Here is a 25,599-nt window from a genome sequence, read left to right as displayed (position 1 = left end):
ATCATTAATTTAAATAATTGCAAGAAAAGAAATATGAATCCACTATGAACGAGATGAAGATTTATCAATTGTTAACCATACACGTGATATGGTAAGACGAAATTCTTCTCTACAGTTTGAGTCAATAAAACAGAATAGCAACTACATCCAACCATTTCTCCAAAAAATATGAACGAAAAAATATAAACGTTTCCGCATGACACTAAAAATATAGTTTATTAAAATTAATTTATTGTTAAATTCAGAAATTAAAGTGGTTGCTAAAATAAAAAAAAAAAATTAATGTTGATTTTATATTTATTGAATCCCATTTTCAGTGAGTTGCTGTCGTAGGCCATGAAAGCAAGGAGTGTGATTATTCTTGTTTTGCAGAGGCGCCATCTTTGGCCATGAATTCGACTTCTGCCACACCCATACGTCACGACAGTTCATAGGGGGAACAAATTCATACATTCATTATTCATACATTCATTATTCATTCATTTATCCACAGATCGTAATTTTGACCTGAACCAGAGAACGATTTAGTACCCCTAGAGGTATTGATTTATTATGGGAACATGGAGGACTTTGTGACTCGACAGATTTAACGTTCATCAGTCACCATTTACTAGACTGGGTGTCTTCGCCCGACGGGGATCGAACCCATGACTTCTTGGACATGAGCCCAATGCCCTATCAACCGGACATTTTCAGTGAGTGATATAGTATAATCAGCTGTACTCGGGTGTAAGTGTAAGAGATATAGCATTGAGCGTGTGAGGAAGATTGTGGTTATTTTGATATTTTTTCATGTTTCCTTATTTGCCCGGTCACCGGGAGAAGTTTTGAGGGTTTCTCTTAAAGGTTTCCTTCAACACAAAGTCTATGGAAAACAGTTCCGTGCCGTTGTATACTAATAATATGAAACAAGATATCTGATTCTGAAATCAAGTAACTGATATGTTATTTTAATTCGTTCATCGATAGCCCAATGCAGGTGTTTATGCTATATCAATCAATGAAGAGTTGTCAAGATGAAATGGAAGTAAAATTTTCTTATTCAAGCAACCACTTCAGATTTTATAAAAAGTCTATTTTAATAAACAGTATGTCATAATGTTTTTAACGACATTAATTATATAAGAACATCATCCTTTCTGCAAAATAGGCATGGTAATATGCACCTTATTAACTTCTCATCTGTTTTATTGACACAAATTGTAATGGTATAAATTGTGGAAATGACGTGTAATCCTGCATCGAATGTGTTAGCAAAATTAGTAATTAATAGAATAAAATTTTTATTTAATTTATCTGAAAACCTGTCATCATTGAACTACAAGAAGTCCGGCTGGCAAAAAGTTAAGAAACTGGCAAAATTTCAGATTAATTTCTTATTTTTATTTGCTCCCTATTTATTTTTAAGAAAAAGGCATGTTCCTGCATTATACCTTTTCCAACGAATCCACTTTAATTAATTAATATTTTGAGACACAAGCTTCACGGGACGTGAGCTATTCGATTTAACCGCAAATTATTTTATATCCAAGAAATGATATTCATTTAAAAATTTATAAGATTATAAACTTTATATTTAAAAAAAACTGGTACAACACATTAAGTAGTTTATACGATATTTTTTTTAATTAACTTATGTTTAGCGTCCTTTAAAAAATACATGTTAATTTCATCAAAAAAAAAACAAGGTAATTGCACGTTGCTAGAATTTATTTTGTAGCAGGAACAAAGTTTCCACAGGCGACAAAAATTATAAAAGGAGCTAATAATAAATTCAAAATTTTATTAAAAGAAAAACTTTTTGCAGCATTTATTTAAAAAGTTTATTATTGAAAGTAAATGCAGAGAATGATTTTGTTTTAAATATGAATAATTTGATATGTAAGTCATAGTAGTAATTGCGATTTAGAAATTAAATAGATAATAAATAAGTAAAAGTGAATTCAGTTTCTACCACTTTTTACATAAACAGTCGCCAATGGCATTCCAATATATGACAGACAAACTGTAAAAAGAAAAAAAATGTCTTTTATCATATAACTTTTTCCTCAAAATTTAATTTATTATATACGGTATTGAATAACTTTTTAGAGTTTCCAATCAAAATACTCGTTAATAAATGACGTAGCAGCCGTATAAACGAAGAGGTAGCTATGGTTATTAATATTCGAAGTCCTGAATGCTGCTATATTAGCGCTGCCGAAAATTTTTTACTCTATATATTCCCCTCTTTCTCAGAATAACGGATTTTCATGCAGAAAAAGTTTTCCAGCTATAGAAAAACATGCTTTTACAATTGGTTTTAGTTTTAAATGAGAAATAATGGTGTGGATTGTAAACTAGAGTTTCATTTAAATTTGGCTACCTCATGAACAGCCCTGAAAGCGAGATGGAAAAGAGATAATACTGGTAGAAGAACTATTTCAATATTAGATAATATTCGAGAAGAGTTAATCTATGCTTAACAATAAACAAATCGCTGTTTTTAATTTTAATTCAGCGAAGAAGCAAATCAATATAAAAATTACATCCGTTAAAAACAACTGGCAGTTATGGATTTTTATTATTAGTGAAAAAAAGCTAAAAAAGAAATTTATTAGTTACCAGTTTTTACTCTTTTTCGTCTTGATATATATTGGCTTTCAGCAATGCTAATGAACTTGTAAAATATCTAGGAGTCACTATCACCTCTAATTTAAGTTGGAAGCAACACATAAATAACATTATTAAAAAACCGAATGGTGCCTATTGGGCCCTCAACTTCATATTAAACTCGAAGTCATCTTTAGACTTAAAATGCAAGCGCACTGTCTATCTAATGGCAATTAGGCCAATTCTAACTTATGCCTGCCCCGCCATTAACACTCTAAGTGATCACTTAAAAAATAAACTCTCTATGGCAGAAGGGAAGATTATAAGAAGACTCGTCGGCGCCCCTAAATGCATTAGCAATAATAGTATAAAAAGGGATCTTAAAATTGATGACATCAACGTCTATATAAAAAATTTAAACCAAAATTTCTACGATGAAGCAAAAACCTGTACCACCAGCAATTTTAACTCACTCCTAGATATAGAACTAATTGACGACAACACTAAATTTAGGCCCATCACTGCCTTTTTCCTTAGGTATATGTTGCCCTAGCACACGAAATACACTCAGCCCCAGCCGAGTCACACGAACCCCTTCTCGAACTCCTCATCATCGATTTATTACTACAGATGAATCGGATAATGCCGCTTCGCTGCAGCGCACCGAGATTTATGTGATTTCTACCATTCTACCATTCTAATGAACTCGCCTAAAGAAGGGTTGCCGCAATCAACTAAAAATGCAAAAAGAGGCGTCTAATAAAATTTAAAGTTTCATTAGACGATATTAAGAGTAGCAACTTTTTATAGCATGCTTAATCTCAGTTTACTATTGAAAGAGGTTTTAAATATGAGTAATTTAAAAGATAAGTTGAAGTGCTAATTACAATTAAATTTCTACATTTATAGTCTCATTTGGCATCCCTGCACGCAGAGGGCAGGGGCCTTGAAAATTTTAAAAAGTGGTAGCTTAAATAAAACAAATGTCGTTATTCTAAATTCTTTGTAACCACCACTAAAAATTGTTTCTATAAAATTAATTCCAATAATATAACAGTTGTTACTTTTAAAGAGCGTTAAAGCTTTTTTTTTAAGAAAAGGAACTTTGTTTAATAGAAACAGATGTATTAGTGTAATAAATCTTATTTGCTGAGCTGCCAGCTTTTTCTTAAACTCACTACAGTTTTTTTTAAAAATTTTTCCGAACTGCAGAAAACCTAAACGGTGTAGTTATTATAAATAGAGCCTAATAATTAAAATGTATGTAAATGAAAAGTTTATAAATGAATATAAACACCACATAGAATCTATCACAATACATCTGATAATAGTAAATACTTTATAAAATTTATTAATATTTTTTCTTAAGTTGCGTTTTTAATCAATTATATACATCAACAACAACAAAAAATCACCGTAGCAAGTTTTAAGGAAAATCAAAAAGAGGAAACTGCCAAATCAAGCAAATCCAAACGGAACAAAAAATTATCCATCACGTTTACCTGCTTGAAAATTATCTGAAACTAAATCTTTTACCCAAAACAAATCAGAGTTAAATGTTTTCCTTTAAACAAACATTTATCCCAAGCGATCAAGGAACGGGGATTCATTCAAAAATTATCAATATTCGACGACTGTTTGAGATTTGTAAATGAAAGTGACTTTTTTCAAAAACAGCGAACTTTTGAGTCAAAGTGGCTTACTTCCGAATGCAAGCTCATCAATATTCGAATTAACAACATCACTAAATTATTCAAATTTTCAATGTGTGACGGCTGCTGACTATAAGTGGAAGTGATGTTTTCAGACACATTCATCTATGGAGTGAAAACGGCTTACTTCCGAATGCAAGTAATCAATGATTTTAATATCATTATCATCAAATAAATCAAATTATCAACATACGAGGATTGAAGATATAACATTTTCAAAGTAAGAGGACAATTGATGAGAAGTAAAAGTGATATTTTCCTAAATAGTCCTTTTTTGAGTCAAAGCAGACTTCTACCGAATGTAAGAAAAATCAAGATTTATTTTATCAGTATATCATCAAATCAATTACTTTTTCAATATATGACGAACATTTACTGTGAAAGCGATTGTTTTCAGAAACATACAACTTTTGAGTCTATACGAATGTAATTTCATATGTTATCAGTGCTATCAAATTATTGAAATTCTTTAAACATTAAATTATCAGAATATTCACATTATTAGAGTCTGAAGATTGTGGATAAAAGTACTAGTGAAAGTGACATTTTCAGAAGTATCTAACTTTTGAGGCAAAGTGACCTACTTCTAAATATAATTTCATCAATATTCACAGTATCAGTGCTTTCAAATTATTGAAATTCTGTAAACATTCAATTATCAGAATATTCCCATTATTGGTGTCTGAAGACTGTGGATGAGAGTATAAGTGAAAGTGATATTCTTAGAAACATCTAACTTGCGACTCAAAGTGACCTACTTCTAAATTTGATTTCATCAATATCTTTATCAATATTCACAGTATCAGTACTTTCAAATTATTGAAATTCTGTAAACATTCAATTATCAGAATATTCACATTATTGGTGTCTGAAGACTGTGGATGAGAGTATAAGTGAAAGTGATATTCTTAGAAACATCTAACTTTCGACTCAAAGTGACCTACTTCTAAATTTGATTTCATCAATATTCACATTATCATTGTTATCAAATTATTGAAATTCTGTAAACATTAAATTATCAGAATATTGGTGTCTGAAGATTGTAAATAAGACTATAAGTGAAAGTGATATTTTTAAAAGCATCTAACTTTCGAATCAAAACTGTATACTCCTTTAAGAACGCTCATCAGTTTTTAAATTTTCGATGTTATCAAATTATACAAAATTATAAATACTTTCAAATTAATCAAATTATCAATGTCATCAAATTATGAATGTAATCAAATTTTTCACATTATCAGTATACGATGACTGCTGATAATAATTTATCAGTATATATTGAGTAGTGATGAGAACAATAAGTGAAAATGCTATTTTCAAAAACATATCCACTTTTTGAGTTAAAGCAGACCACTTCCGAGTGTAAGAAAATCAATATTCAAATTATCAATATCATCAAATATTCGATAACTGTTCACTATAATGTGAAAGTGATCTTTTTAGAAACATCCACCTTTTAAGTCAAAGTGACCTATTTCCTATTGATCAATATTCAAATAGCCAACATTATTAAATTATTTAAACTTCCAAGTCTTAAAATACTATATGATCAGAATATCCAGAATATCAGATACGTGAAGACTGTAGAAAAGTATATAATGGAAAGTGACTTTTTTTAGAAACATCTACTTTTCGAGTCAAAGCTGTTTACTACCGAAAGCAAGCTCATCAATTTCTAAATTATCAATATCATCAAATTATTCAAATGTTCAATGTACGATGACTATTGACGATAAGTTTCACGTGATTTTTTTCAAAAAAATCCATCTTTTAAGTTAAAGTGACCTACTTCATGCTATTTTATCAGCATTAAAATCACCAATATTATCAAATTATTTAAATTTCAAATATTAAGTTATCAGAACTTTCTAATTATCGATATTTGAAGATAGGAAAAACAAATTGAAAGTGATATTTTCAGAAACACCTACTTTTCGAGTCAAAGCGGTTTACTACCGAAAGTAAGCTCATTAGTTTCTAAATTATCAATATCATCGAATTATTCAAATGTTCAATGTATGATGACTATTGACAATAAGTGCACGTGATTTTTTTCAGAAACATCCATCTTTTAAGTTAGAGTGATCTACTTCATGCTATCAACATTAAAATCCCCAATATTATCAAATTATTTAAATTTCGAATATTAAGTTGTCAGATCATTTTAATTACCGATATTTGAAGAAACAAGTATAAGTGAAAGTGATATTTTCAGAACCATCTACTTTTCGAATCAAAGCGGCTTACTACCGAAAGTATGCTCATCAATTTCTAAATTATCAATATCATCGAATTATTCAAATGTTCAATGTACGATGACTTTTGACAATAGGTGAACGTGATTTTTTCCCAGAAACATTCATCTTTTAAGTTAAAGTGATCTACTTCATGTTAATTTATCAACATTAAAATCCCCAATATTATCAAATTATTTAAATTTCGAATATTAAGTCATCAGAACTTTCTAATTATCGATATTTGAAGATAGTAAAAACAAACTGAAAGTGATATTTTCAGAAACATCTACTCTTCGATTGTAGATAAGACCTTAAGTGAAAGTGTTAACTTCGAAAACATCCATCTTTCAAGTGTTAGCGGCCTACTTCCGAATGAAAGTTCGTCTAAGACGCTTTTCCTTCGAGCTACTTCCTCTTCTCACACCCAAGTCTCAGCTTTTGAAGAGGAATCACAATTTGCCCTGAAGATATTTCGAAGAGGAAGTGTTAGATAATAAAAAAATGAAAACAACAGTGATCTCAAAAGATACATAATATGCCCGTGACATTGAAAAATATTCAGAGTCAAGATTGAGTACAAAGCTTTATAAGTTAGAAAAGAGGAAGTATTTTTTGATGATTGCGGAAGTTGCCTCTTTGTTTTTGAATCTGAAGGTGAAGGCTTTCAAAGGTTATTGATGTTTGTTGCAGTGTTGTGGCTAGATTTGTTTCCTTTTTTATTTGTATAGAAGAAACTAACCCGATTCAGTACTGTATGAACTAATTTATCAATATAGATGAATATATTGAGAGCATGTATTTATTTTGAAGTAAATGCATATAAAAGATTTTCAAAAACTCCGGGGATTTTAACCCCAAAAAAAAGAATGTTTTGTTTGAAATGAAAATATAAGAAGCTGTTATGAATGAAAGATTAATATTATGCTGCCATACAATTCAAAATAAAGCTAACATTATAATTCTCATAAAAATTGCTATTTCTTATTTAAAGTTGGCAATAATATTTGTGATGATTTGAAAAATTTACGATGTTTTCTTTGAACCACGTCTAAATTTGGGGAGGAAATTATCGGTGTTTGAAAAACTTGACTTATAAAGATTAATTAGTCTTTATATAGGACTAATGAACTATCAAATTCATAGATTATGATACTCAGAGATTATAGAATCTTATAGAACTTTTAGATGAGAGATTATTGAAACTTTCTCGAAACTTCTTGTTTCATGGAGAGAGGAAAAAAAAACCCTACCTAAACAAGATTTGGAAGTTTTTAGATGAGGAATCCACAAAACGCGTTCTGCCATGACGTATTATAAAGTTTTCACTTTCGTTCAAGGCTATGCCAAGACTTTGTAGTTTTTCGGTCACACGTCGAAACTAAGTGGTAAAAGTGTTACGGGTCATCCCAACAGAGTGCGCTGTTCATAGAATGTTATAAATTGATCCTCAACTATTAGCCAGCGGGTCATTTCGTTTTCAGCCGGTGAACAAGTTGAGATTTTTAAGTTACTTTGAAATTGTTCAATTATGGGATTGTTCATGAAAAAGGGAAAAAAGTTGCCGAGGCAAATTCCAAAACCAACCGGCCCTTACAATGTGGGGTGTATAGATATTATGACAAAATATTCCACGGATGGTGTATTCATTCGATTATTTTATCCTGCTGAACAAATAAAAGTAAGTGATTTTTTAATTAATAAATTAAAAATTCAGTAAAAAAATATAATTTTGAAGCCATTGATGCACACATAACTTACTAAAAGTATGTAAGCCACAGTTCGGAATTTTTTTTAAAAAAAAAAGTGGCTGGTTTATAAGATTATCGTTAATTTTATCGAATTTAATTTCACGGCAATATTAGATATTAGACTTATTAGTTTAGCTCTAATATTTAATTTATAAATATCTTTGATGAATAATAATTAGTTAAAACGTCTCGTTTCTTATATTTTATTTGTTTATATTTAACATATTTCTTTATTTAGTCCAATTATAAATTTTACTTAATTTTTTTAAAATAAGAGCTGGTAACATTTATAGAGTCTAATTTAAAATTTATGATATTTGTGTTCATTATCTGCATGTTATATAATTTATTTGAATCTCATTTCCAATTGGTATAAACAAATAAATTTTTCAAGAAGAATTTCTTAATGTATGGATCACTCATGGTTGACAGGAATTTTTTGGTGAATTTAAATAAAATAAAAATTCAAGTCAATGGTAAAAATATTCACCGTGTCCTATTTAAAAATGTGTATCAAATTTGTTTAATTTTTTTAGTAACGCTTATTTTTGGGTGAGAATAGAAATTTAATTAGATTGCGATTTATCATAAAATTCACATAGCTACCAACCCTTACTCTTTTTGTGGAAGATTTTTCTCAATGGATGGAAAATTATATTTACTATTGTCTAATTTTGTCGACACTGATTTCTTTTTGCCTGCATTTAAAAAAATTGCAGTTAAATAATCAAGGTTTTTATATGGGTCAGCAAATCTTTTTATGAACTGAGATTTTTAGTACCGAAATAAATATATAATATAAATTTTAAAGAAAACTTTTACGCAATGCGCAAAAGTTAGCGACTGTTAATTGCAGTTTAAGCTCAATTGTTTCTGAGAAAATTTCATGCTATGAATTTTTTTGTGAATCATGAAAAAATGGCAGGTAGGAAAAAAAAGGCATGTACCCAGTTTTTTCCTCAAACTAACAGAAAATTAGTACTAAGTTTATCATTATTTAATAACTATAAATGATTAATTAAACGATTATTCTATTACGACAATTAATGATCACTTAAGTTTCAAAAACATTTTTTGCCTCAAAATGACTTCCTTAAATTATTTTTATTTAACAAACAACTTTCGTTTCTCTGCAATTAATTATAATAATGCAAAAATATTATTATATACTTCGAGACTTAATTTCTTACATTGGTGAATAATCATAATAGGGATGCCATAGGCGACTATAAATGTAAAAAGTGGTAGAAATTCAAATAATATTTATTTATTATTTCTTTCATTATTCAATCATCATTACACACTTGCCTACTACTATGCATTTTGAAAAATATTTTATAGAGTGGTGGACATTTAAAAAACCAAAGCTTTTTTTGGTAGAGAACCAGAGAATGTTTGGTAATTTTGTCAACATTTTAAAAGCCTTGCCACGAAAGAGCTGGTGTAAAGTTGCGTTGCATGGGGGCTTTAAAACCATTTATCTGTAGTGGTTTCGGAAATTAGTTTAAATAAATACAAACTAATATATTAAGATATGTAGATCGCTCCCACTAGAATAATTTTTTACAAAAAGCGTTGAAAGTCTTGCTACTACTATGATTTACATTATAAATTATTCATATTTAATTTTAAAAAAATGTCTAATTTAAAAAAAGCTACTAAATATAATTGTTCTTAATAAAAGTTTGAATTTTACAAGTAAGTCCTATCATTATTACAATTTTAAGGACCCAAAATTTCTGTTTATAACTACCACTACACTTATAAAACAAAAATTTTAAATTATTTTAAAAAAGTTTCAATGTGAACTAAACTAGTTCAATATGTTCAATATATAAATGGTAGTTCACTAAGTGAACACCAGGATCGAAATTGGAAGGTCTCTTCGTTATTAATCCTTCTCTGTGAAAAATACGAATTACAAGCTTGATTTGATCTTAATAGCGACACTCAACAAGTGAGATTTCTCATACATTTATTTTGCTCTCAGTCTTTTTCTGAATTAAGATAAAACATAAATTACCGGCACATTTTAAAGATGGCAAAACATTTAGTGAAGGTATCAGGTTAGATTTGGTAATCAATCAACTAAACAATTTTAAAATCATTCTTCATCGAAACTTATCACCATATTTTAATTTTGTTGTTTCTTTATAAATTGGTCTCCAAAAGGATTAATAATACTTTCAAAAATTCTGGGTAATAGACAAAAGGCAGAAGTATACACTGGAACTAACCCTTTTCAAAACCGACATAGACTTTTGTGCACCACCCGAAAATACAAAATAACTGGTGGCTAGTTTTTCGCATGACTATTAATAACGTGTGGGCAATTTTTCCTAATCTTTTGTAACTTACACTGATGCAAAAAAAAAGAAATCTTTCTGCTCCAAAGTACAGTTTTAATCATAACGAAACTTATTTACATCTAAACACACTTTTTTTGAAAATATTGTTTTATGCTTCATAAGCGGAAGAATATATTAATTCAAAATGCCTCATTGCAATCAACAGCAATAATTTAATCAAAGCGATGGAAAATTATTATGCAAGAGTGTTGTTCAGACGTGCCAACTTTTAATTCCCTCCATTATCATTTTTCCCAGTGGTATTAAAATGGAATTAAAACTTCAATTTTACGCAAACAAATACGTTGTATTTGAATAAAATTAAGTTGACAACCAAGTTTGTAACGCATATTAATATATAAGCTTAATTTTTGTAAGAATAGTGGTGATCAAAATCATTTAAAAATTAAATTTATAAAAGAAAAAAATAGTATATAATTACTACCACTTTAAATATGAAAATAAAATCTGGAGCAAAATGCGGGAGAGTTGGCAAGTATGGTGTTGTTGTTTTGTTTAGAATAATCTGAAATGCCAACTACTATGTTTTGGCAAAATATTTCATGGAGTGGTAGACAACTAAAAACAAAAACTTTCAGAATTTCTAAAAATTTCGCCCTTATTTTAAAATTTTCACCTAGTGAGAGCTGGAACAAAATGACGTTGCATATGAGCTTTTAAATCATTTATATGTAGTGGTGGAGAAAATAAGTTTAAATCAATAAAAAATAATGCACTGAAACAAACTTAGCTACCACTAGAGTAAATCTTTGCAAAAAGCGTAAAAAGTTGGCAGCCCTGTATGTACAAAAAAGAGAACAATTATTAAGGGTAATATGTCTAATTCAATAGGATTCATGTGGCCCTTAATAAAATTAAAAAAAGTGTTTAGAAAGAATATTCAAATTTCTTTATTCCAATGTAGATTTTTTAATAAAGAAGTTACTGAATTATTTTATTACTTGGCTTTTTGGAATTAAAAATTCAATACTTCGAATTTCGCGACTGGATATACATTTGCAAACTTTAAGTGTGAATAAAAGCTTGCTAAAATGGAACTCATTTTATATAAACTTTTTTAAATTCCTTGAAGATTGTTCGTACTTCATACTAGTCAATTTTTAGATAAAAAATTTCCTATGTTAAAAGGACTTCCATTTTAAGTTTCTTGAGGAAAGGCACATGACAGTTTACCACTAAAACACGTGATAGAATTGAATATACAACGCTCCTATTACTTTTAAGAGTTAATTCGTTATGACATAAAAACCCTTATTTCATGAGTTTAAAAAAATATTTGAAATACTTTTTAATTCATTCAAACCGTGACACCATTATTTGGGTTTTGAAAGGATAAAATTCTTCTTAAGAAGTCAAAGGTTATAAAGAAATTATGATCCTCAAAAGTATTATAGAATGAAAAAAAAAATTAAATTGAAAAATTCTTCTGGTAAATTTTGGGGAAAAAAAACATGCCTGTTAGTTGTATTTTCACATGAAGCAAAAGTAAACGTCTCATTTCATATAATTGTCTCTTAGCGGCACAGAAAAGCCAGCTGAAGTTAATCACGGCATAATGATACCGGCTGGATTCACAAACATTACGCAAGGTTTCAATTCTAGTTTTGTTGACATTCAAGCATTTTCTACGTTATTCTACAACTGGGTTTCCCCCCCCCCTCATCAGATTCTAGTCACGTTGAAGAATGGGCACGAAGAATCCAGCCAAAAAAATAAATAAATGTAAACAGAAAACAAAAACATAAAAACATGCCCAAAAGGTATAAGAAAGTAGAACAAATTGGCTTGTTACACTTCTCTGGCTAGAAGAAACACTTTCTCTCCCCGATTTTGACAAAGAGAAGAAAGAATGAAATTAGAATTATAACTAAAGATTAGATAAATGGTTTAGGTGTATAATACCTGATTAGAAATCAAATATCTATTCAATTTGCAAACGTAGTTTTTAGTGGCCAAGCCATTGGCATAAATGAATGTGCTCATATTTGTCTCGGTCATCAACACTGGATGGTTCGGACGCCAGCGGCTAACATGTGACCGTATTCCTTCGAAATTACGACAGACTCGCCAAAACATGCGTTTTATACTAGGCGTTACGCGTAACAATAACCTCGAATATTTTTATGATCATGATTGAAATATTAATTTTAATCTTTCCGAATATTAATATTTATGTATATTAACTCTCGGTAATCATTATTTATAGCAAAATGTAGAAAAACACTGATTTTTAAGGTAAAAATGTTCAACCAAGCTTAGAAAATGGTTTTAAGATGAAAATTAGTAGCCAAATAAAGATAAACAATAACTGTTTTAAGAGGAAAATTTCAAATTCTTCTATTTCTGGAAGCAATAAAAACTATTTTCACAGTATCCAGTACATTAGTTTATTATCTATTACTGCAATACTAGTATAGTTCGTTCACCAGGAGTTGGCACTTGGCTCCTCCTCCTCGGACGCAGAGTTAATTTCAGCGCGGGGTAGTATGAGGAAAACATATCCCCGCTTGAAATCGAGATAACCTCGAATGCGCGCAAAGTTTCCACACGGTTTTTTGTAGGTAATCCTATCAGACCACTATGAAGGCAAACCAGTATATATAAAAAAAGAGCTTTTTAATACAAAGTCTAGTAAAAATAAAAAGTGGTAGCAAATATATGTCTAAAAATTTTTTTAGACATATATTTGCATTATTTTTATATATGATTAATTTTTGAATATGATTAGTTTATCTTATTTACTTGTCTACCGCTACAGATTCAGTTCTCAAATATATATGACAAATTCCTCTCAGTCACTTTTAAAATAGAATTTGGTTTCATGCGCTCAAACTGTTCACTTTTTAAATAGTCTGCGCAGACTACTTATAAGAAACCGTGTGGAGGCTTTCTGATGTAGAAGGTGATGGCCAAACACAAACAGTGAATTCTTTTTCAGTCACTTACTTCGCTTTATCATCAGCTATTATACCTTTCGTTATTCTAGCTAATTTATATTTAAAAACTTTTTCCCAGCAAAATATCTCAAAAAGAACAAACTATTCAATAAAAAGAGAGAAATATCAACAAGTTTATGAAATAAAATGCACATGTTCAAAATATGCACACGAAGATTGCGAAATAGATATTTTTGTCATACGATCTCCAAATAGCAGCCTTGTTCACATCCTTCTCCCCAAAATAGCGAAATAGTATCATCCGATACCACGTGATGAAGGCGGAGCCAAGTGCCAACTCCTGGTGAACGAACTATAGTCAAAATCATTGTTTTAGTATAGGACGCAAAAATATATTTTTCTGAACAAACGCATAATTAATATTTTTCATTGCAGTTCGCATGCAAAAATGAACCCTAAAACCGACTTTCAATTTACTATATACAATTATAAGCAATAAGCAACAGCGTGATTCGAACTCGCCACCTCCACCTCTCACGCAGCGTTTGAAGGCCGGTACCACTTGACCAGAGTGGCCCATAATGTTTTCATTTGAAAGCTTAACTTACTTTTTAATATATAAAGAATATTACTAGGTCTACCACAGAAAACACTGTCTGTGAAAGTTTACGCCTCTTTTTTCAGTTACGCAAAATATTCTTTATCCTATTGAATGCCCTGGGGATTACCGGTGAATCCAAGATTATTAGAAACACATAATTCGAGTAAATTTTTAAATTTTTTATATTATTATCATTACTAAAATGGTTTGAAGAAATTACTGCAATATAGAACACACAAAAATAGTTTTATTTATATACAGGGAGATGCTACAACTTGCTTTGCACAGCGAATAAATATTTTCAAGTGGTAGTTTATTAATGATTAGTTATTAATTGTGTGAATTATGTTTATTAATTAAAGCTCCACTTTATTCCAGTTTACTGGTCATGAGGCTTTTAAAATGTTGGTAAAATTCCTTATAATTCGAAATACTTTAATTTTTTATTGTCTGCCATTCAATAAAATATTTTACCGAAAACAAATTTAAATAGAAAATAAACTACCAGTAATTTTATCTCATAAAAAATTTAAAAAAAAATTTTTTTTTTTAACGGAATGAAATGTCCGATTTTTTCTTTCAAAATAAGTAAATAAAAATAGTAACCAGTTCTAAACTGGTAACTATGAAGAATTTAAAATCTAATTTACCATTATAGAAACAGTTTTTGTTGCGGTAAGCCAACACTGTCTACACAAATTTTTAAAATGGCGAAAAACGTCAATGTGGAGAAAATCCCAAGTTTTATGAATATAAAAAGCGTTTGTGGTCTAGTTTATTAAGATTTAACAACTTACTCCATTGCTGCATTACTTGGGCTCATAAAAATTTGCAAAAACTGAGAATAAGGCAGAGATTTCGATAATTTTCATCTAGGAAAAAAATGTCGCTAAACTGGCAATTTTTAAAAAAGTTTAATAACTTTTAAAATATCTAAGTTAACCTTCAGTTCTAATCCCAGATAATTCGTTACTAAAATGGTTTGAAGAAATTAATGCAATATAGAGCACAAAAACTAGTTTTATTTGTATACACAGAAATGTCAACTTGCTCCGGACACTGAATAAATATTTTCAAGTGGTAATTGTGATTCATGGTTTAATATATTCAATTTAGTAGATTTTTATTCACCACTATTTCTAAACAATTCGTAATCTTGTATGATTCACCACTTTATATAGATATGCGATGCTAAACCTTATGAAAACAAGCAAAATCTGTCTAATATTTGCAAATTTATCTTGTAGTTATTTACCGTTTGGCCAGACTGGAGAACCCTGTAAAAATAGCCTGGCATTAAACGTTTTAAAAACTATTTATTGATGATGTTACCAATTTACAACATTGACATGCATTAGCACAGACGCAACATTTTAAAACAACCATCCTCTTTTTTACCACTCTCGGCTCTTGGTCTCCCAGAAAAGAACCAATAAATAATAATCGTTTGGTACGCTATCTAGTGGCTAACTATTAACTAATACAGTTGTTTCGGAGTTCCTATCCGAATTGGCTTTCTACTCCTTCATCGAAATTTATATAAATTGGAGGATGGGAAGTGTGGTGCTGTATTTAACTAAAGTTAAATCTCAAGTTGAGGTACATAATTTAGAGTCTGGGTTACATGTGAAGTAAAATCACAGTTTGATACATGAAAAAATCATACGAATACAAAAAAAAGAGTTAAAAAGGTGGGGGGGGGGAATACATGTATATACATGAGGGGAGATCTAGTGGCTAGTTTTCTTACAATGTATGCTACTACCCTACTTACTGTAACTACCCTCTTATTTAATTTCTTTTTTTATCAATTCTAGTCTCGAATACCTAAATCATGATTGGTTAGGATCTTATAATTCTTTTTGAAAAACAATGAATTGGGAGTAATAGTTCTACCACAATATATGTGTATCGAACGCAGGCAAATATTTGATTGAGCTGTATATTGGATGAGTGCTCTACCGATATTTTTTTACTTTTTATAAAGACTTCCTTGTATAATAAAGATCAGCTTTTCGCGGATATAATTTTTCGGTAGATCGAAAATACTGAAAGCGCTTTAGGCACTATTTCTAATGAAAATAAATCAAACATGGATTTTTCATCGACAGAAATTTAACGCAGGGCTGCCAACCATTTCGCTTTTTGTAAAATATTTTATAGAGTTGTAGAGAGTCAAAAGCGAAATCTTCTTGAATTTTGGTTAATTGCATAAAATAAATTGTGATGGCACTAATATTTTATAATCATTTTCTGGAAACTAATATAGGTATTTATTCCGAAGACCGTGAAAGTATCGCCAAACTACCATTGGTACCCATGGCTGCCAACTACTACGTTTTTTGCACAATATTTTATAGAACAGTTAGAGAGTCAGAAGCGAAGGCTTCTTGAATTTTGTTTAATTGCCGAAAATAATTTCTCCTGGCGCTAATATCTTCATATATCCGAAGACTGTGAAGGATCGTCAAACTACTATTGATGCCCTTGGCTGCCAACTAGCACGGTTTTTGAAAAATATTTTATAGAGTGGTAGATACCAAAGCTATCAGAATTTTTGGTAATATTGACGACACATTAAAATCCTCAGCACGAGAGAGCTGGATATGTAGGGTACCTAGGCATTTGGCACGTAGCGCCACCAACGAATTCATCCTATACTGGTTGGTTCTATGCTCAAAAGTCATGAAGAAATAAGCTTATACTGGTACGAGAGACCTGGAACAAAGTGCAGAGATGCCAACTTGCTCCGGACAACAAATATATATTTTAAAGTGGTAGTTTATCAATTGTGATTCTTGGGTGAATAAATTCAATTTAGTAGATTTTTATCCATCACTATTTCTAAATAATTCGTAGGCTTATATAATTCACCATTTTGCAATACTTATGTCATGCCAACTGCTACGGAATTTCCGTAGTTTCAGAAATCTTCTTTTCAGACGGTAGACCACTGCGTGTAAATGATTCAAAAGATTACATAAAACCATACCTGCCAACTCTTCCGGAAGATTTTATTTTCTTATTTAAAGTGGTAGCAATACTCATGTTATTCCAATTAACTTTTTGAATTATAATGATAATTATAAATGAGTTTGACCACCACTACTTATAAATAATTACAATAAATATATGAAAGCATAATGATCATTTTTCGTTTTACATCCACTCTGAAAATCTATTCTCGGAAAGAGTGAAAGTTGGCAGGTATGTAAATTCCTCTTTGAACCGTGCTCAGCCAACGCCTCCTATAACTGAAAGCCTCCACACGGTTTTTAATAGGTTGTCCGATCAAGCCTCTATGAAGGATATCCACTTTCAGAACGAGTCATTTAACACAAAATCTAGTTAAAATGAGAAAGTGGAAGCAAATATATGATTAAAATTTTTTTTATTTATAAATAATATTGGTTTGCCTTCTTCCTTTGTCAATAACCATTAACGGGTTAACCCGTTTTGTCCCGAATTTATAAATTGAAATGATACAAAAAGTGGTTTCATGAAAAAAGTGGTATAATATATTATCGAAATTAATTGGTTTTTCTACTGTTAAGACATTCAAAAAGTCTTTGATAGATCAAAAAATACTTGTTCCTTAGAATTCTAGATCTAATCAGAAATAACTAAATCGTTGTGGTATCTGAGAATCCTTTAATTCACCCAGATAAATAAAAATACTGAAAAAAGTTTCCCATCACAATAAATATCTTTGAAAAAAGGAACTGTCCTAAATATATGACGCTGGGCGTTAACCGGTTAAGCAGACTTAGTTCTCAACGATATACGAGACGATTAGTTATACATGATTGATATGTATGCTTAATTTATTTACTCGCCTCTCTGATTATCCCAAGTCTCGGGTATGTACTTTATGCAAATATTTACTATCCTGACTTAAATCGGGTATGTACCTTATGAAAATATTTACTATCCCGAGTTAACTCGGGTATGTACCTTATGCAAATATTTACTATCCCGAGTTAACTCGGGTATGCACCTTATGCAAATATTTACTATCCCGAGTTAACTCGGGTATGTACCTTATGCAAATATTTACTATCCCGAGAAAACTCGGGCGTAGCAGCATTTGTCCGTTTGTTTTGTTTTATCACGTTTTTACTCGGCTGGAAGCAAACAAAACATAATCTGCTGTGTTTGTTTGGAAATTTGCAATATTTTGTTTGGGAGTTTTGCTGTTGGATTGTGCGACTGTGCACTTTGTGCGATTGCATATACGATGGTTACTGAATTTACATAGAAAAAAAAGGAATAAACAAAAATGGCGTAGCACTTCTCCAGAGTTTGGAAATTATCACTTAGTGTTGTTCCTTGTTTTAAAAACTATCCTATAAAGACTAATATTTTACTTTTTTCATTTGTCCGAGATAACTTGGGATAGCTAACTAATGATAAATTAAATAATTTTTACACATTAAAAAAATGTAAAATTCAACTTGAAACTTATGTAGTATTATGTTTTGCTTTAGTTCCTTGTATTTATTAATTAAAAAAAAATAAAAAATGTTAATTTTTTGGATTTTTTTCTCAAAACAATTGGTACGGGAAGCGGTTAAACGTAAAGGTATAGTTCGTTCACCAGGAGTTGGCACTTGGCTCCACCTCCTCGGACGCAGAGTTCATTTCAGCTCGGGGGAGTAAGCGGAAAAACATTTCCCCGCTTGAAATCGAGATAACCTCTAATGCGCGTAAAGCCTCCACACGGTTTTTTATAGGTAGTTTAATCAGACCACTATGAAGGTAAAATAGTTTACAAAACAGACATTTAATACAAAATCTAGTAGAAATAAAAAAGTGGTAGCAAATATATTTCTAAAGATTCGTTTAATTTTTTAATATGATTAGTTTGTCTTATTTACTTGTCTACCACTACAGATTCAATTCTCAAATATATATGACAAATTCCTCTCAATCACTTTTAAAATAGAATTTGGTTTCATATGCTCAAACTGTTCACTTTTTAAATTGTCTGCGCAGACTACTTATAAGAAACCGTGTGGAGGCTTTCTGATGTAAAAGGTGATGGCCAAACACAAACATTGAATTCTTTTTCAGTCACTTACTTCGCTTTATCATCAGCTATTATACCTTTCGTTATTCTAGCTGATTTATATTTAAAAACTTTTTCCCAGCAAAATATCTCTTATTCAATAAAAAGAGAGAAATGTCAACAAGTTTATGAAATAAAATGCACTTGTTCAAAATATGTACACGAAGATTGCGAAATAAATATTTTTGTCATACGATCGCCAAATAGCAGCCTTGTTCGCATCCTTCTCCCCAAAATAGCGAAATAGTATCATCCGATACCACGTGATGAAGGCGGAGCCAAGTGCCAACTCCTGGTGAACGAACTATAGTTAGTATCCATTACTATAATCCAATATTAATTAACATCATTGGCGCCAGTAATAGTTTGGCTATTTTTTGAGGCTATGGGAAACGATAGTACCGAAAATGTATAGCAAAATATTTTTATGTAATTATTAGAAGAAAAAAAAAGTAAGAAAACTTTTGTGTATTGTTCATTTATTTTCACCTCGAAACCACACCTTATTTCTTTGTTTCGGGGCTTTAGATATAAGCAGTAAATTCTCCCTATTCTATTAATAGAATTGATTGCTTTACTGTAGAAGTGTTCTATGTTCTTAAATCTATATGAATTTCTATTTAATTTTTACATATTGAAGACCGGCGGAAAAAGTTACATTTTAATAATTTATACCCATACATTTTCCAAATTACAGTTTGACAATGATAGATATCTCATCATAATTTCACAAGTACCAATATTTCTCATTTTTATGAAACATTTATTTAAAAAAATACTTTTATTGGTTGTAAATTTTACGCTTTTGACTTAAAATAATCCCTTGGGGACGGGTGATTCATAAAACCATTCGTACAAAATCAAAATCAGGATGTAAATAAATAAAAAACGGTAAATTAAATGTAGTCGTTGCTAATTTGATAGACTTACTTTGCTTTAATTATTGTTAGTTTAATCATATATATATATAATCAATGTTAATTCAAAGTATAACTAAATAGTTTTATTTTGAACAAAGTAATGGTGAATTAAATAAATCAACTAATTATAACCCGATTGACAAATAAACTGCTAAAGAATTACTTTGATTACCAGTTTTATCTTTTTACCCTGATAGATACGGTTTTATGCTGGCACGTACTTGTGACAGTCGGCGCGAAAGGGTTAAATTTATCTTTAACGCATTCTACCATTACTACGAAATTTTGATATTATATATCAAAGAAATTAATATAAAATATAATCTGACAAATTTTTCGGACATTGACCAAAGAGACTGAAATACTTTTTGATAGGAAAAAGGGACATGATAAATTTCGTGAGCGGTCAATAAAGTGTTAAATAGTCGACGCTTCCTCAATTTCATGTTTCGTTGAATGTTTGCAGAATTCGTAGTAAATTTAGTGAGAAAAATAGAACGAATAATATTTCTTAAAAATGAAAACAAGTATATTTCCTTTTGAATGAGTAACCAAGCTCAACTAAATTCCACAATATTTTTATATAAATTCTGAAAAAGAAAACCTGTAAAAATATTTTGAGAGACTACTCATGCATTTAAACATTATTTTATTTAAAAAAAAAAGGATGCAAAAAAACTGTTTTAAATATTCGTAATTACGAAAGCACTGTGATTCAAATGTCATTTAGAAGTCTTTGACACCAGCTGTTTGAATAGCGGACAAAGTTGTTGATTTGAGACAGGCAAAGCTGTTTCAGCTATTTTTTTTTTCAAAGTGTGAATAAATAATAAGGGGCAGTCAAACATACAAAGAAACCCATCAAGACACAAATGATTTATGTTCAAAACTTTTTTTTTCATGTTCAAAATATTTGTTGGCCTTAATGCGTTATTGATTTTGTAACAATCAATTCAGAATAAATCTTTTTTTTTTCCGAAATACTATCTCTTCGGCACAAAGTTAAAGATTTCAAATTAGGCATATCAAATTCACCATTTTTTTTCTTAACACATTGAGTGCCATTGGGGTCACCGGTGACCGGCACTGAGTTTGTTCGTAGCGCCACGAGGGCCACCGGTGACCGGCGAATCCAAGAAATCAATAGAAACACATAATTCGAGTAAATTTTTAATATTATTATCGTTACTAAAATGGTTTGAAGAAATTAATGCAATATGGAACACACAAAAATAGTTTTATTTATATACCCAGAGATGCCTACTTGTTCCGGACAGCGAATAAATATTTTCAAGTGGTAGTTTATTAAGTGTGATTCTTTGTTCAATAAATTCAATTTAGTAAATTTTTATTCACCACTATGTCTAAACAATTCGTAGGCTTATTTAATTCACCGCTTTTTTTCAGATATATGTATGCTAAACTTTTAAAAAAACTATCAAAATCTGTCAATATTTGCAAATTTACTTTGAAGTTACTTGGCGTTTGGCCAGACAGGTAAGTCCTGCAAAATTAGCGTTAATACTGTTCAACATGTTAATACTGTTCATATTAATAATTCAACATGTTAATACTGTTTAACCCGTTTCCGCACGAATTTATAAATTGAAATGATACAGAAAGTGGTTTTATGGAAAAAGTGGTATAATATATTATCGAAATTAATTTTTTTTTTTTTTTTACTGTTAGGGCATTCAATAGGCCTTTGATAGATCAAAAATTACTTGCTCCTTATAATTCTAGATCTAATCAGAAATAACTAAATCATTGTGGTATCTGAGAATCTTTTAATTCACCCAGATAAATGAAAATGCTGAAAAAAGTTTCCCACCACAATGAATGTCTTTGAAAAAAGGAACTGTCCTAAATATATGACGCTGGGCGTTAACCGGTTAATGCATATAGCAGTGGCTCCCAATTTATTTAACACGTTCACACCGGGGTGACCCACCGGTGGGTCACGCTAGATTGTCTCATCGGGCGCCGCCGCACCGGAGTAAAAACTGGTAACAAATAAATGTCATTTTTTAGTTTTTTTCCAGGAATAATAAAAATCCATAACTACCAATTGTTTTTAACGGATGCAATTTTTACACTGAATTGCTTCTTCGCCGTGATAAATTTCCTTGCAGTGAATTGTTATTGTTGAGAATAGATTAACTCCTCCCGAATATTATCTAATATTGAAATAGTTCCTCTACCAGTATTTTCTCTTTTCCGTCCCGCTTTCAGGCGCAACACCCGGCGTGAACGTGTAAGTTACGGAGCGCTATAGAAAATCGAGCTCTTGGCTGAGCCCCGGCTTCATAAGTAAAGTTCATAAGCACTTGCTAATATACTAAACAGGAACTGCGAATAAATTTAAAAGCTGGCATAAAGAATTAGCACCTAATAAAATAAAAAAGGTTTTATTTTTACTTTTGGAAGTACTTATAAAGATTTTAACTTATGCAGGGGACAAATCCATGACTTGTCATATAAGATAAATGATGAAACCTGGAATTCCAAAACTAAAAAACTAAACGGTATATACTTCAGAAAAAAAAATCTATACAATATGCTATTATTAGCGAAAATTAGTAGTATTAAAAATTAGTAGTAAGTAAGAAGGAAAATTAATATGATTTTCTTCAAGTACTAGTAAAAAAAAAACACTTTTCCATTTTAGCTTAACCCTATGACGTGGTGATGAGACAATGGTGACGCTTTTATATATTTCTGTATAAAGTTCTAATTATAATAAAAAATATGTTTTGGTACTTTTTAATTATAAAAAATAGGCTACTAGAAAAATCTGTTACATTATCGGAATAATATTTGTACTAAAATATCAAAAAAGTAGTTTGAAAAAAATTCTTCGCATTCATATTCAAAAATTTATTAGTATTTGATTTTGTAAATTAAAGAAATTTTAAAGATGAATTACTGTTTCTCTCAGACCTAAATAAGTGCAAATTTGTAAAATTATTGTAAAGAAGTAGCTCACGTTTAGAAAATCTAACCTTTAACGCAGAAAAAGAAATCGGTGCTTCATGCTGTATTTAATAACCATAAATTATTAAAATGTTAAATATATTTTTACCTATTTTAAGCTACATTACAAAACGACAGAGTCGTACGGGCATCAGTCACCATTTACCACACTGGGAGTCTTCGGTCGGTGGGCCCTGCACTCTACCTGCCTGGCTTTTCTAGCCCTAAAACTAGCATATTAAAGAATTATCCCAGAGATCGGGGCTATGCAGTAAATGCTGGGCTGAAAGCCTACATATATATCAAGACGGAAAAGAGTAAGAACTGGTAACAAATAAAATTCATTTTTTAGCTTTTTTTTCAAGAATAAAAAGAATCAATAACTACCAATTGTTTTTAACGGATACAATTTTTATAATGAATTGCTTCGTCGCCAGAAAAAAAATTAATCACAGTGAATTGTTCATTGTTAAGAATAGTTTAACTCCTCCCGAATATTATCTAATATTGAAATAGTTCTCCTACCAGTATTTTCTCTTTTCCGTCTCGCTTTCAGGCCTGGGTAAATGGTGACTGATGCACGTTAAATCTGTCGAGTCACTAAGTCATCCATGTTCCCATAACAAATCAATACCTCTGAAGGTACTGATCCGGGAGTTTCCTTGTTTTCTGGATTGGTATGGAGTTGAACAATAGTAATCGTAAACCCAGCATTGGGTCGGCTGTTTAACCCTTTCGCGCCGACTGTCACAAATACGTGACAGCATGAAACTGTATCAATCAGGATAAAAAGATGAAACTGGTAATCAAAGTATTTCTTTAGCAGTTTACTTGTGGGCGGAGTTATAATTGTTTGATTTATTTAATTCACCATTACTTTGTTCAAAATAAAACTATTTAGTTATACTTTGAACTAACATTGATTATATATATGATTAAACGAACAATAATTAAAGAAAAAGCAAAGTAAGTCTGTCAAATTAGCAACGACTACATTTAAGTTACCACTTTTTATTTAATTGCAACTTGATTTTGTACAAATGCTTTTCTGAATCCAAGGGGTTAACGACGGATATAAAAATAATAATAGTAGATAAATAAATATGCTAGTTAACTTTTGTACGCTGTATTTTTGATTATGAATCCATACCATACCTGCCAAGTCTTCCGGATTTTCTTGAAGATTTTATTTTCATATTTAAAGTGGTAGTAATNTTTTGGAGGGTTACCCGGAGAGTCAGAACTGTCGATGAAATCTGCGAGTTTGGCGAAATTTCGGCTGGAGAATAACGTTTCGCACTAAACTCGTGATTTTACTCTTACCCATAGATTACCCGGAGGTAATCCGTGTTGGTGAATACGGGTGTAAGTCATCCATGTTCCCATAACAAATTAGTACCTCTGAAGGTACTGATCCGGGAGTTTTCTGGATTGGTACGGAGTTGAACAATAGTAATCGTAAACCCAACATTGGGTCGGCTGTTCAACGACGGATATAAAAATAATAATAGTAGATAAATAAATATGCTAGTTATTTTTTGCAGGCTGTATTTTTGATTATGAATCCATACACAAAAACATACTTTTTCTAAATAAATATAACTTTTTCCCCATGTTTTCCTTGTGGAGGGGAGAGGAACCGCAGTCTAAAAAAAATGATCCTAAAACTTATAGTCAGAAGACTTAGTCAAAAGTTTGTTTTCGTGTCTTATTGCACGCGGAAATTTTTTTAATTAATTTTCGAAGAAACATAATTTGAGTGCTGTAGATGTGTGTAAAGGATTTCAGAATGCTGATGCTGAAGTAGCAATGATTCGGATATCTCTTACAGGGGAAACTAGGGAAGTGTGACTCGCTAATTTTGAAATAAACTAGTGGGATGTATGCCTTATGAGGAATAATTTTAGGGGGCAACATTCGTTTCGGCCCATAGAAGGTCCTGTGAGAGATAAAAAATAATTCAATATATAGGAAAAATCGGTATTTTATTACTTCAATGCAGACTATTAGTTATTGTAACTGTCTCATACTCCAATTGATTTATAATTAATTGGTTAATTAATTAAGTTGCTAATTAGAACATTAAATATCAAATTAATGAATTAATTTTTAATTAATTATTAATTAATTGTCAATTAATTCATTATTAATAAATTGATTTGCAATTACATACTCCAATTAATTTGGAAAATTTTTTGAAAAAAAAGAAATTAAAAAATATATCATTTTTTTTAAAATTAACCTAACAGGTTTTTCTGAAAAACTACAGCAATATAACGCTTTCAAAATCGATTTTGACAATAAATATACATTATATAGTACGTGTAAGTACCACAAAATTAATTGGAGTATGAGATAATTACAATAACTAAGAGTCTGCATTGAAGTAATAAAATACCGATTTTTCTACATATTGAATTTTTTTTTATCTCTCACAGGACCTTCTAAGGGCCGAAACGAATATTGCCCCCTAAAATTATTT

General features: G+C 30.4%; 2 protein-coding genes across 3 annotated transcripts in view; one reads left to right on the top strand and one right to left on the bottom strand.

Annotated features, from left to right (window-relative positions):
* Positions 1–25,599, bottom strand: part of LOC107451959 (testicular acid phosphatase homolog) — a 539,537-nt gene that overhangs the window by 301,235 nt on the left and 212,703 nt on the right. The gene's annotated exons all lie outside the window — the stretch shown is intronic.
* The window catches only part of LOC107442841 (platelet-activating factor acetylhydrolase-like), a 164,406-nt gene continuing 146,652 nt past the window's right edge, over positions 7,846–25,599 (top strand). The window contains exon 1 of the mRNA XM_043044717.2: positions 7,846–8,219. Within this exon, the coding sequence (XP_042900651.1) occupies positions 8,070–8,219 (150 nt within the window). The 5' untranslated portion in view covers positions 7,846–8,069. The remainder of the gene's footprint in view (positions 8,220–25,599) is intronic.

The sequence above is a fragment of the Parasteatoda tepidariorum genome, chromosome 6 (genome assembly GCF_043381705.1).
Source record: "Parasteatoda tepidariorum isolate YZ-2023 chromosome 6, CAS_Ptep_4.0, whole genome shotgun sequence".
NCBI classification, from domain to species: Eukaryota; Metazoa; Arthropoda; class Arachnida; order Araneae; family Theridiidae; genus Parasteatoda; species Parasteatoda tepidariorum.
The sequence above is the reverse complement of the archived record's forward strand: the minus strand, read 5'-3'. Positions and strand labels throughout refer to the sequence as shown.